Source organism: Callorhinchus milii, unplaced genomic scaffold (assembly GCF_018977255.1).
Source record: "Callorhinchus milii isolate IMCB2004 unplaced genomic scaffold, IMCB_Cmil_1.0 Scaffold3, whole genome shotgun sequence".
NCBI lineage: Eukaryota > Metazoa > Chordata > Chondrichthyes > Chimaeriformes > Callorhinchidae > Callorhinchus > Callorhinchus milii.
Window position 1 is genome coordinate 76,878,556 of NW_024704744.1, and position 14,407 is coordinate 76,892,962.

The window sequence follows — 14,407 nt, forward strand, 5'->3', positions numbered from 1 at the left end:
ATCCAAATTACTGTACATGTAGGTACTGAGTGAACGAACCACAGAGAACAGCAGCTCACTAGCAGTTAGTGACCATTCTTCACTTACGAGGCTAGCCAGAGAGCATGCACAGGCTGTTTGACCCGGGAGGAGGTAGATACGAACAGCTGAGGCTACTTTTCTTCTGGCCACATTTGCATTTTTGAGCAGTGAGCATTGGAGAGTGAACAGAAATGCGAATGTCTGTTACTTTCCCCTGCCCCCAGTAGTCAACATACACTTGGGTCAATATCTGGAAAGGCAGCTGAGACACATTGGAGGAATTGAATTTGGGAGCTTTTGGGATGCATATCAATGCCACATCCAGATTTATTGTCTTTATGAAATTGCCCCCGGGTTTTGTCATATTGTCTTTGTCATTGTTTTTACATTCTCACTTCAGTGGCGGGCATTGAGTGGAGCTGCTGACAGTCTAGCACAGCTTCTGTTTACTCATCTCCTTTTATTTTCGCACTTACACAGAACATCATGGTGGTGTGACATAATGACATCATGCAGTTTGAACATGGGGAAAATGTTTTTCATTTTTTTTAATCCTTTTGATTATTTCCAAAATAACGTTAGCGGAAGCTGGTAGATGTCCCTGAATGTCAACTAATTGGGGATATTGAGGGAAAAAACTCGTCTGAAAGGGTCGTGTATACATAAAGCATATACCTGAGTGTGCCACTTTCTCAATGTGTTAAGTTGCGTGCTTTGTGTGGCAGCATGTTTTGTAATGACGCCTTTTCACTCATGAGATGATGGCACCACCCTGTGGAGGGAATAGGGGTTCTGATGCCAAAAGGGTCCATGTGGCTTTGTTGCCAGGAAAAATGTGTTCTTGTCATCATAATCTGCTGAGGGTGGCACCATCAAAAAAAATGCTGAATAAAAAAAATGGGCTTTAGATGCGACAGGGAAGAGATTCTCTGTGATATTAAAAACCATATATATTGGATGTCAATGTATAACAAGAAGAATTTGCAGTTACACAGCTCCTTTTATACAGAACGAATATCACAAATACCACAGAAATGGCAGGGGGGAAACCAAACGGGGAGCAGAGGAGGAAGAATTTAATAATGACCCTTTTGCCCAGTATGATACTTTTCACATCAGGAGGATGTCTCAAATCACTTCCAAGATATATTATAAACTGACTGTTTTTGTAGGTAAATTAGCATTTAATTTGCGCACAGCAATGTTGCAAAACAGCCACAAAGTGAATGACCAAGTTAACTCACTTTACAGTCTGTGAAGCGCTTTGAGACATCTCGAAGATGTGATAAGGCGCTATATCAAACTCAAGGATTATTCCTATTGAACCCACATCAGATTCAAAGATGAGAGGGCTACCCCAACTGACTCAGGATGACACAGAATTTAAGGATTTAGCTTGTCTTCTTGAAAGCAGGAAGAGAAGGTGCAGGGCAAAGGGCATTTGAGAGAGTTCCTAAAATAAGTAAATGGAATTGCAGAAAATGTCATGGTTTGTTCTTATATTTGACATTTAAACATGCTTCATATGATAGCAAATCAGTCCCTCTGGTGTCTATGAGTTTGTGCGGATGGCATGATGCTGATTTTTAGGAATTCTATATACACATGAAGGGCGAAGTATGTGTGAACTCTAAAGGTGTACGAGTGGGTGAGAGGCTGGCTGTAAGTTTGCACGCAGACATGGGAGGGGTGCGAATGTGGGGGGATGTGTGGGATGTGCATGGGACAGAGGGGTGTGTGTAGAGGATGTGCTTTTGGGAGGGAGGTGTGTGTAGAGGGTGCACTTTTGTGAGGTGTCTGTACAGGTGATTGGACAGAGAGCTGTATGAGAGGCATGTACACATAGGAGTGGTGTGGGTTGAGAGCTTGGGAGGGAGGGGGTGTGGTTGAGGGTAAGTGCTTGAGAGGGAGGGGAGTTGAAGGTGCATGCTTAGGAGGGAGGTGCGTTTGGGTGATGCATACTTGAGAAACGTGTGTGTGGGAGGTGTGTGTTTGAGGGATGTGGTTTTGAGTTGGAGGATTGTGTTTGGGAGAAAGAGATATGTTGGGAGGAGGGTGCATACTTGGGAGAGAGGTTTATGTCAGGCAATATGGCAGAGAGGCTATGTTGGGAGTGTGGGTCTGTGCGTGTGTGAAGGTGTTGGATAATAATAATAATAATAATCCTTGCATTTGATATAGCGCTTTTCACGTTGTCAAGACGTCTCAAAACGCTTCACAGAATATACTGTAAAATGAATTGACTGTATATTTGTGGGCGAAACGCAGCAGCCAATTGCACACAGCAGTGTCCCACAAACATTCCTGGATCGAGTGACCAAATTATTATTGTTATTTTCTTGAGGGATTATCATCAGGTGGGTGGAGTAAGGAAACTTGCCCAAGGTTTCGCCTGCTGGGAATCGAACCCAGGTCTCTCACTTGTGAGGCGAGTGCACTAACCACTGAGCTGCAGGACTCCAGGTGCATGTGTGAGAGTTATGTGTGTGGGAGAGGTGCGTGTTGGGGAGTGCGTGTGTGAGAGAGGTGTATTTTAGGGCGAAGTGGTGGGAAATTATTCTAGTTGTTGGTTTTACATCATTGTGAAGAAGTGGTGTACTGATGGTTATTTGAATCCGATGCTTTGAGAATTATTGAAATGGATACTTTTTGGAAGGTGGAGATCAATCTCTTGTGATGATTATGTGTCTGGAGTATGAATTAGGAAAGTTTTCAGCTCCCTGCTTCCCCTGAGAAATGTTAAAATCTGGTGCTTGCAGCATAGAAATATGCAGAGGAAGAAAAGCTGAAGCTGCAGCTTGTCAGCCAGGCAGAGTCCCCCGATACTGCAGTGTGATCTGCATCTCATTACTGCTATTAACTTGTTATTAGCAATGCTGTGTATCTTACTCACTTACCTCTTTGACCTGCTCATACCTGCTCTTCTGCCCGCCCTTTGGCCTAGCTAACAGACCTGGTGCGATTTCCCCGACCCCATCCCTCTCTACACTACCATTGGTGGTTGTGTCTTCAGCCATTTCACCTCTGGCTTCTAAAACCCTCCCTCTTACTACCTCATCCATATCTCTTTAAATTCCACCTTAAGACCAACCTCTTTGTTTGTAACTATGATCACCTCCCCCTGCTTCCTTGCTCAGTGTCCAATCCCAATCCAAGATGCTATCCTGCTTGAAGAGCGCTATACAAATGGAAGTTGTAATTTCTCGTGGCATGTCATCTGTACAAGTCAGTTTGGCTCAGATGGTAATGCCTTCACCTCAGGAATAGAAGCTTGTGGTTTAAAGTTGTAACCAATTAGCTTGGAGGATCGATGACCAAGATCCTGGGTTGCTATATTCACCTATGAAGTACAGTGGCTACACTTTACAGTAAATGATGTGAAGCGCTTTGAGACATCCTCCTAACCTTATAGGTGTTATGTACGTATTATTAGTAACTATGTAAGTAACTCTGCTGTGTGCATTTCACACTTACACCAAAATCTTTGCATACTAACATTCTTCGAAGCACGTTTGATTGAACTTAAAATGCTTGCATTTGATCTAGTGCCTTATGTCAAAATGGTTCAAAGCACTTCAATGTTATTTTGAAATGTAGTAAATATGTAAGCAGCTGATATGTGCCATCAAATTCTGTCACACAGCAATGAGATTAACGACTAATAAATTGGTTTCTGATGTTATTTATTTGGAGGAGCATGTAGGGACCCTGGACTCGAGGAGGAAATCTGCTCTTTGAAATAGTGCTATGAAACTTTGACATCCACATTCAGTCTTTCCCAAATCTGTGCTACAACATTAAAGAGCATATGTAATTACTCAGCTCCTGCAATGTAACCTTTCCCTTATCCTGCGTGTAAGCAGAGACATGCTAGGTGTAAGAGCTGGAAAAATTCAAACATAATCCCTCCAAAAAAATTTTGGTAACTCAATCCACAACTGTTTCTGGGACATTGGCTGCCACGTTTTGCACACAAAATACAGACAATCCACTTTACAATATATTCTGTGAAGCACTTTGAGATATATGCAAGGATTATTGCACACATCGCTCCTGAACCGTTTTTGTCTTCCAATGTAAGTTAATTATAATCATGAATGGAATCCTAGAAAGTTGTGGCATAGAATCAAACCATTTGCCTATGAAGTCTGACTTGTTATTTTTTTCACATGAGCTATCTAATTCCACTTTTGGACTTGCTATCCAGATTCTTTAACCTTTTTCCTCTTCAAGCATCTATCTTAGTCCCTTTTAAAAGAATTGAAGGACTCTGCCTAGGCGGTTTGTGGCCTGAGAATTTCGCATTCCCGATACTCTCATTGTAAAGGAATTTTTTTTTCTAATCTCGTTAATTTATTTTATGATCATTTTAAAATTATAATCTTTGCATTTGATATAAGTGTCTTTCATGTCAGGAGGACATTTCAAAGCAGGATTTGCAGTAAATGTAATAATGACTGTAATTTGTAGGTGATTATCTGCTTGTCAATCTGGCTCAGTTGGTAGCACTTTGAATCGGAAGATTATGGGTTCGAGCCCCGAATCTGGATTTTAAACCCAGTTTAGTCTGGCTCTGCAATGCAGTGCAACTGGAGCATTACGTTATTGGAGGTGCCATAATTTGGATGTACATTAAACTGAGGTCTTGTCGGCCTGGGCATTAAAAGATCCCACGACACTATAGTAAAACTCACATAAGTCGTATCAGTCAGGTCCATAACATTTAATGTGACTTGTGTGAAATCCGAATTGCGGGCAAACTGTACAAGTCATATAAAATCCAATTTAATCAATCTACACTAAGCACGCGGAATTCAATGCACCTGGTAAGTGCGCCACATGCACACGTACCGGCAAACATTGGAATCTCATTGAATTGTGGGAAATAAAGTTCTGCACATACATCAACAGATCAAGAAAACATTTCCCACGATTCAATGCAACTGGTAAGTGCAGGAGTAATGGGGGATAGGGGATCGACTTTAGCAGATGATTAATACGACTAGCGCAAAGAAATCTGAGTGGTTTTGATAGGAAATTGAATGGGGTGAATGTGCGACTTAGGCATTTATACGATTTATCCACAGATAAAATTAGTTATCCACTTCTTGGCTATTTGTGTGATTGTGTCATTGCCTTGTACAGATTAACTGATGTTTGGACACAAAATACACAATCACAACATCTTACAATGGAATCTTGTTTCTTCATTACTATCCACATTCAACAACAGTCTGAAACATTGCTGGAGAATCCATCTCCATCTACATATAGCAAATTATAATTATTATTACTATTACAGAGACAAGAGTGCTACAGGCTGAGCTAAGCCTTTATAGCAACACAAAGGATTGAGAAAGTAAATCTATTATAGTCATGTAAACATGTGAATAACTTGTCACACAACGTGGTTTGCTTCTCAGTGTCTGACCTTTTAACCTTGTGTCACTATTTCCTTGCCAGGTGGTGATAAACTGTGCTATTCCTAAGGGACTGAAATACAACCAGGCTACACAGACCTTCCACCAGTGGCGAGATGCCAGGCAAGTGTATGGCCTAAACTTTGGCAGCAAGGAAGATGCCAACGTCTTTGCAAGTGCCATGATGCATGCCTTGGAAGTGTTAAACTCCCAGGACTCAGGTATATCCATTTTAAATCTCAGCAAGTTATTGATGTTGCTTTAAAGAAAAAAGTGCTGGTGGTGGTGAATTTATGTGGCTTAGAATCTAAATCAAAAACATGGGGTGTTTACTCACTAAATTGCTGACCAGTAAGGTTGCATTAACAGCAGTGACTGATTGCAGTGTGTGGAGTTTAAGTGATACAAATTTGCAACACAGTTTTTTAACGAGTTATTCAGTTGCTGTGGTGCCATTTCATGGTAATGTCATAATTTTGTGTATTGTCTGATGCAGCTCGAGCTGCCAGGATCGGACAATGGAAAACCAGAATTAGTTTTGCAATCTTCCTGTTGGAGGTGAAAATATCAATAATTTCTCAGGTTGCAAAGCTTACCAATTTTAATTTCATAAATTACTAAAGATAAATGCAGCTCAGAGTGTAAATTAATAAATAAAAGATAGAATGACAACAAAAGAAACTAACCGCAAAGGATCATCGAATTGTTTAATGTGATTTCAGAATGTTAACAGCCCAGGTTTCTTTGAAGTAAGGACATATATTCCAAGTGTGTCTCAAGTATACAGATTAGACAAAATGACTGCGTGCAGTCAATGTTTAATCCAGGGTTTAGGGAATTCAGTATTTCCAGGTATTGGAAGGAAATAGCATAAATATGTAATGAAATGCTGCTTTTCTGTGAGCTAGAAGGTGCCACTCCTTGGAGACAAATGTCGGAGATCAGTGTCAATTTTTAAGGAGCTTTCAGCATGATATATTCTGTTGCTTGAGGATTTCAAAAGCACCTACAATCATCTATTACAGTGGTCGCCCATATTATTGTTCGGTGTGATGAAATATTGTTTCTAATTAACAGGCTGTTTGCGACAGCTATAAGATGTTATTGCATTGTCTCCTTTGAGCTGTCTACTTTTTTCTGATGTGTGAAACACAAATCTGTCACCTTAAGTACTACAAGGGAAGGAAATATTCTTCCATTCTTTCCGCCAGTATTGGTATTGATAGTTTGCAGATGGACACTGCACCACTGGGTACTTTTTCATGTTGTGGGTTCAACCATCATGTTAGACCTTTGTACTGTCAGTCCAGGCTGACGTACCTTGTACATTACTGGGAGGGGAGGGTGAGAAGAGAAGCGTTGAATCTGAGGTGCCATTCTCAGGTAAGATATTAAACTCATGTCCAATCTACCTGTGCTTCTAGTGGACATTAATGGTCCCAAGGTACTATTGGACAAGAAAATGGAACTTCTCTTGGTGTTCTGGTCAATAGTGCATCAGGAGGGGTTGCAGGTTAGTTTCTTGGTCTGAAGTAAGTAGCTGATTGGCAGTCTAATTGGTCTTTACATTCCTGGACTGGCAAACTCAGGGCTATGGGTGCTGCTTGTGTTCAATTGTGAGCAGGTTACTGTGCAAACTCACTCTGAACATACTGGATATGAGATCCTATATGATGAAGAAAGGCTGGCTATATTGGGACTTTTTCCACTGGGATTTTGGATTTCAGGGGAGATATGATAGAAGTGTTTAAAATTCTGAAAGGGCATGACAAGATAAATAGGACCAAACTATTTCCTTTATTGGGGAATTGGTGCCAAGGGGCACAATCTCAGAATTGTTGGTGGGAGAATCAGCAGAGTTAGAAAGTAGTCCTTCACTTGGAGGGTTCTTGGAGTGGAATTAATTTCCACAAGTGGCTATTGAGACTGAAACAATAGAATTATTCAAGTGGGAACTATTTAAGCATCTCACTAGTAAATAACATTAAGGGATTTAGGGAAATAGCTGGAAAGTGGCATTAATAGGATAGGACAACCTATAAGTAGGTACCAATGACATAGACCTGTTGGGCCAAACTATGTCCGCCTATGTTTAAAATGTATGTTCTGTGTTGTACATTGAGACACAGTGCCTGTGGTCCAGCATGTTGCTTCTGACCTGGATGGTCCAGTGGAAGGCAGTGAATTCTCTCATTCTCAATATTCAAACCTTGAAATGGTCTGACGCACAGTGTACTTTTATTGCTTCTATTGCTATTCTTTAATTATTACAAGCTCAAAATGGTACTTTGGCTATTTCTGCACAACCGTCAAACCCAACTGAGTAAATTCTGCTACAGCTTTTGAGATTTCTCCTGCAGGAGTGAGTACTGTGAAACGGCATTTTTGAAATCCTCTTGAGAATAGTATACTAACTCTGAGCATAATTTCAGCATTTCATGGAGCTAATGGGATTTGGAGCAGATGGTTTTTCCTCTGATATCAAACTCAGGATTTGAAATTACCTCAGTGGAGCTCCAATGGTAGATGCCTTCGAAGTATATTTTTATGTTAATTATTTCTGGATTTCACAGCCTCCAAGCAGCTTGATTTTCTGATCACATTGTAAATGCAAATGAACTTAACCTAATTTCTTCCTTTAACTAACTCAAGACCAGAGGAACAACAGAGGAACTTTTTTTTCAATACTATAGAGTTAATCACACAAATAGCCTTTATTTGTATGCTTTTTGCAATTCTAATCTACTTATAAGCAATGCTGTATAATATGGTTTTAGATTGAGATTGACCTGCTTGAGAGCTTGATATGCACATGATTGATGATTAGTAATAACAACAAATTACATTTGTATAGCGCCTTTCACGTCGGGAGGCCCTGGCCAGCCAGACAGGATTTGCACCCAAACTGGGGGTTGGGATCAGGAGGGGTGGAGGGCAGTCAGGGTGACTACCTTGTTAGAGGAATGAGCTACGAGCAATGATTGTATAATAATAATCCTTGCATTTGAGATAGCCCTCCACGGCCTTGCTCTTCCCTACCTCTGTGACCACATGCACCCCTACCAACCTGTCTGCTCTGTCCACTCAGTGGGCTCCGGCCTGCTTCATGTCCCCCGCCTTGCAGCCTGTGAAGTTTCAAAGCACTTCACAGACTACCTACAGTCTCTCTGCCCCTACCCTCTGGAGCTCCATCCCACAGTCCCTCTGCCTCGTCCCTCCCTTGCCTTTCTCAAGACCCACCTCTTCGACTGTGTCTTCATTCACCCTCATACCCCTACCCTTCCTGCCCTTCACCCCTCCTGATCCTAACTACCAGCTCGGGTGCGGATCCCTGACTGTCCAGTGCCTTACAACGTCCCCCTGACGTGAAAGGCTCTATACAAATGTAATTTGATGTTGTTATCACATCTTCAAGAAATTTCAAAGCACCTCACAGGAAGGCGGCAGTCACTTTATACGCAACAATGTACCACATAGAGCGATAAAGCAAATGACCAATTTTTTTCCTTTGGGGGATTGTTGGCCATACTATTGGGAGAAACTCATTTCTCTTTCCAAGTAGTACTGTGCCAAGCTGGGAACCTACACAGTGAATGGAAACCACCCTAATTGTAAGCAAATTTGCACTATAATAAGAGCGTTATAAGAACGGTGTAGGGTACAGTTTGGCAATGGTTTTGGGCGGCTTGCAGATGATAAATGTAAATAATTCTTGAAAAACCAGTTGATGCTGACATGGGTTCAAATTTTTTTTGCAGTTAAAGCTTCAATTTAGCACAGGGTGTCTAGACTTCACAAACGAGAGAAAATGAGCCAAATAACTTCGAAACCTTTTTGCATCGAGCTGCTTTTTAAAGAAGTTACAAAGAAAGCTCAATAGGATATGCACACGGGCTGATTACTAGCAAATTAAGTTTAATACAGATAAATGCAAGGCACTTCCTTCCTGGCAATCTGTTCCAGCCATTAATTACTTTCCGAGTAAAGAAAAAATTCCATGTGTCTGTTCTGAAATTGCTGTTTGCAACTCTAAACCAATGTCCTCTTTTTCTATTGTCGGTGCATCCTAAAGTATTCTGGGTTTACTTTTTNCAATCCCATTTTAAAATGTTATACATCTCTATAACGTCCCCTCTGATTTGCCTTCTCTCAAGACTGAAGAGCCCTAGTTTGCCTAAACTTTACTCATAGCTCATTCTAACACTGGGGATCATCAGTGGTTAGAGCACTCACCTCGCAAGTGAGAGACCTGGATTTGATTCCCAGCAGGGTGAAACGTTGGGCAAGTTTTCTTACTCCACAGCTCTGTTTACCTACTTTTAGTAGGAACCTGGTTGTTAGTCGATTGGCAGATTGGTTTTCCGGGGGTAATAATTCCTTTAAAAATAATAATAATAAATTGGTCACTCAATCCAGGACTGTTTGTGGGACACTGCTGTGTGTAATTCGCTGCCGCGTTTAAACCACAAAATATATAGTCAATTCATTTTACACTATATTCTGTGAAGCGCTTTGAGACGTCTCAAAGACGTAATAAGGTGCTATATCAAATGCAACGATTATTATTATCACGTTGCTCTCGTCTATGTTTCTTTTAGGGCCTGGGAAACCACTTATGATGTCGTGACCAGAACTGTATACAGTGAACTCTAGGTGTGACTTCACCAGAGCACAATACTACCTGAGTGCGATGTGTAGGAATCTAAATTCAACTAATTTATCAATCGAGCCCAGCATCCTGTTTGTCTTGTTTATTGCTGTCTCACAAGTTTTGACATTGTGTGCAATGAATCACCCTTAGATCTCTTTCAGTTCTTTGGCAAGTTCAGTCCATCCCTGAAGTACTTGTATTTCCTATTCTTACTTCCTACATGTAATACCTTGCATTTATCTGTATCAAACTTCAATGGCTAATTATCAGCCCATGTGCGTACCCTATTGAACGCTCTTTGTAGGTGTAATATTTGTCATGGATTTTTGTACAAGCAGCCACTTGCATGTGCATATACAACAGCATAATTCAAATCTGATTTTTCTTCTCTGTACTGCTTTGGCAATAGGAATTGACCAGTTCTTGGCACAACTCTAACTACTTGTAATTTGAGACAGAAAATACTAACTATGGCAGCTGCCTCTATATTGGCTGCAACTGCTCAACCATTACAAAAATAGTTTTAAAATATCCCCTGTCAAACAGCTTCTCAGTTCCCACTTTGTGCCCTATTACTCTGCCTTGTTGAATGAGCTGGACTCTCTAGAGGATCATCTCACAGTTGCTCCAACATAAGCAGATGGCACCAAGTCAGATTGGCTCTGAAATGATTCAGGCCAGAGAGAGCAGTGAGTTGAGAGCTGATTGAATACTTCCTGAAAGGTACAGAGATAGACCACAACTGTCCTATCAGTGCTGGAATCAACAAGGAATCAACAGCGAGCAGGAATGTTGCTGTTTGGAATTTCAATCACACGTCCCATCTTCAACTTAATTTTGTACTCAAAATACAGTGACAAGTTTGTGATCAAGACTCAATATTTTGAGATTTTTCAAGTTAAGCACATAAAGTGAAGATCAATGAAGGTCACACAAAAACTTAGATCTTCCTAAAATACCTGCCTTACTGATTTAGTAAGAGCCTCTAGCAAACCGACAGAAGGCAAAGGTTCACCAATGCGAGGAGTGGGTTTTTGCCCCATCAAAATAGTGAGGGTTCTTTCATCCACCCAACTATGTTGTGGATTGCATATTGGGGTTAGAATTGTTAGGGTTAAAAGAAAAATCTGTGTGTGAGAGTACGGTAAGGTGAACAAACTCCACCTGACAATGCAATGTTGGATTTGAGTCAATCCTCTGTGCTAGTCAGGCGGTCTGAATAGTCCAGTTCCTGAGTCAGACAGTTCTATAGTACTCCCAGGCACTGCTGATGATCGACAGCCTGATTCATAGACAGGAATTGCAGTTGGTCCTAACAAAGGGTTCCTGTTTGGGAACTTCGTAATAGCATTCAGAGGTATGAGTGGGCATGGGGTAGAGCACGAAATTGAGATTGGAATGGATGGCTTTTCAAAGAAGCAAACTGACTTGAAAATATGACCCAAATGGCCTCCTACATGTCATACATTTCTATGAATCCATAGTTTTTGTTTATATTTTTATATTACTAGTTTGTCCCTAGAGGCCGCCCGGCTCTGTGGCATCCGGCAATTTAAAACAGCCAAATTTCCTAGTGCCAGGTTATTTCACGATGTGGGTAGCAATGCACCTGTACCAGATTTCAGGCTTGCCAAAGGCATGTGATTGCAGTCTGTTCCTGAAATGCTGTTAATCGGAAATCAGCATGGATTTAATTTACTCATCGGAGAGTTGCAACCTCGGCACAGCTGAGAAGTGAGAAGCCCACGCCAGTGCTAGAAATCTGATTGAAGTGTCAATCAGGGCTTACTGGGCTCTGATTCTGTGAGCAAATCGCACGTTGGCAATCTGATTCGTCAGAACCCGACTGGCCTGTCAAACTTCTGAATATTAAGAGAAACTTTATCACCCATCATATCTGTCTCTACGCTGCATGTGTTCATTTCCTAGCCAGACACCTGTTATAATTTGGACTGGTTTATTTTCAACCAGCCTTTCCTCTGTGCAACCATATGTTCCTATGAAATTGATGCAGTTAGTAGCATCATGCAGCCCTGCAGAAGAAGCCAATGCATATGGAAATAATTGATTGAAATGAAAATTGTATTTTGACTCTAATCTCACCCTTCTAGAATACACACCCTGCCGTTCTCCCATTACAGGATCCGATTTTTAAACTTTCAGCACCCTTCCTGGTAACCTATTCCAGTTGTTATAATAATAATCCTTGTATTTCACCCACAAAATACAGTCAATCCACTTCAAGATCCTCATCCTCACCTACAAGGCCATTCACGGCCTTGCTCCTTCCTACCTCTCCGACCTACTATCCCCCTATCTACCTGCCCGTACTCTCCGTTCCTCTGGCTCCGGTCTGCTCCACATCCCCCGCCCCAACCGCCCTGCCATCAGTGGCCGGACCTTCAGCCTCTCAGCCCCGAGGCTCTGGAACTCCACCCCCCAGTACCTTCTCCGCCTCCTCCCTTTCCTCCTTCAAGGCCGGTCTCAAGAGCTGGTCTCAAGACCTTTCTCTTCGTCCGTGCCTTCAGCTCCCCTCTCGACTCTCTACCCTCTCCTCGCTCCCTCCCTTCCCTCCCCTCACCCTGACCATTTACCCCCTGCTCGGGTCCCGACCCAACTGTCCAGCGCCTCGGGACGTCCTCCCGACATGAAAGGCGCTCTATAGATGAAATCTTGTTGTTACAATATATTCTGTGAAGCGCTTTGAGATGTCTCAGTGACATAAGGCACTACATCAAATGCAAGGATTATTATTATTACAACAACAAAATTACATTTATAGAGCGCCTTTCACGTCGGGAGGACGTCCCAAAGCGCTGAACAGTCAGATGTCGGGGCAAGAGCATGGGGGAGGGGTGGTGTAGGGGTGATGGAAGGCAGGGAAGTGGGAGGGAGACCAAAGGCACGGTCGAAGAGAAGGGTCTTGAGACCAGCCTTGAAGGAGGCAAGGGAAGAAGCGAGGCAAAGGGACCATGGGATGGAGTTCCAGAGTGTGGGGGCAGAGAGGCTGAAAGCCCGGCCACCGATGGTAGAGCGGGTTGGGCGGGAGACATAGAGCAGGCCAGAGCCTGATGAGTGGAGGGAGCGGGCAGATTGGTAGGGAGTCAACAGGTCAGAGAGGTAGGAGGGGACAAGGCCATGGATGGCCTTAAAGGTGAGGACGAGGATCTTGAACTCGATCCTCTGGGGGATGGGGAGCCAGTGGAGGGCGAGAGTGATGGGGTCGCAGAGCCTGGTGCGTGAGAGTATACAAGCTATTATTTAATATAGCGCCTTATCATGTCGTTGAAATCCCTCAAAGCACTTCACACAATATACTGTAAAGTGAATTGACTGTATATTTTGTTAATTACTATCAGGATGAAGTATACTGCCTGTTAGTTGTCCTGCAATTGCCATCTAAACCCGTTTCCTCTTGTTCTACTGTCCTGGTGCATCCAAAATAACAACTTACATTTATATCACACCCTTCAAGGGAGGTTCTCTACACTGGTGGTGTTTGATGGCCAAACAAGGAATCGGGGGGCATGGTTGAGCAGTTTTTTTCTAATAGGATTTAAAGATAATTAAAGGAAGGGGTTTGAGGATGTGCAGCTGCTGGCCAGTAATATTGGAATCCTAAACAGCACAAATTAAGTTTTATTCAGAGGAGATGTTAAACCGAAGTCCCGCCTGCTTGTTTAGCCGGATTTTAAAACATCAAATAATACTACTGGAAAAGAGAAGGGTGTTCTGGCCAACAATCCAGAAAAAATGGTTATTCACCGATGAGTGTTAAAGATACCTTGTGTGCAAAATGCCTACTATATTTGCCTATTTAAAGTCACTGCAGTTGGTGTAAAGCTCTTTTAGATTTTTCAATATATAAGAGACTATAAAATGTACATTTTCTTTCATTTTCTGTCCAATTTAATCTTTTTAACACTTTGTCAATTCAATGTCATAAATCAATGTCATAAATGAAGTAAAATGCAAGGATTTGTATGCTAGTGAATTATTCAATAATTCCCATTTCCAGTTTTATTTACTACATACATTCAGTTGTAAATTCCTTAAAATCCGCTTTGTGTATGTTGTCTGAAGGTGGCTTCTGTGCTACATTAGATTTGCTTGTGTATAAGCAATGATTAACTGCAGTAAGAAGCAGACATTTTGCAACAAACCTGCTAGCTATTTTGCTTTGAATTCTGATGTGAGGAAGATGCAGAAGTGGATAGACGATGCGCTGGATTTAAAGCCATGACTGTTTTTGAAAGCAGAAAATCATTGTTACCAGGGTGCTTCATTGAAACTACATTGTAGTGTTTTGTACCTT

The 14,407-nt window shown here is 41.8% G+C and overlaps 1 protein-coding gene across 1 annotated transcript in view; it reads left to right on the forward strand.

Moving 5' to 3' along the window:
- Window positions 1–14,407, forward strand: part of enah (ENAH actin regulator) — a 122,332-nt gene that overhangs the window by 65,546 nt on the left and 42,379 nt on the right. Inside the window, 1 exon segment of the mRNA XM_042333271.1 lies at window positions 5,485–5,662. Within this exon segment, the coding sequence (XP_042189205.1) occupies window positions 5,485–5,662 (178 nt within the window).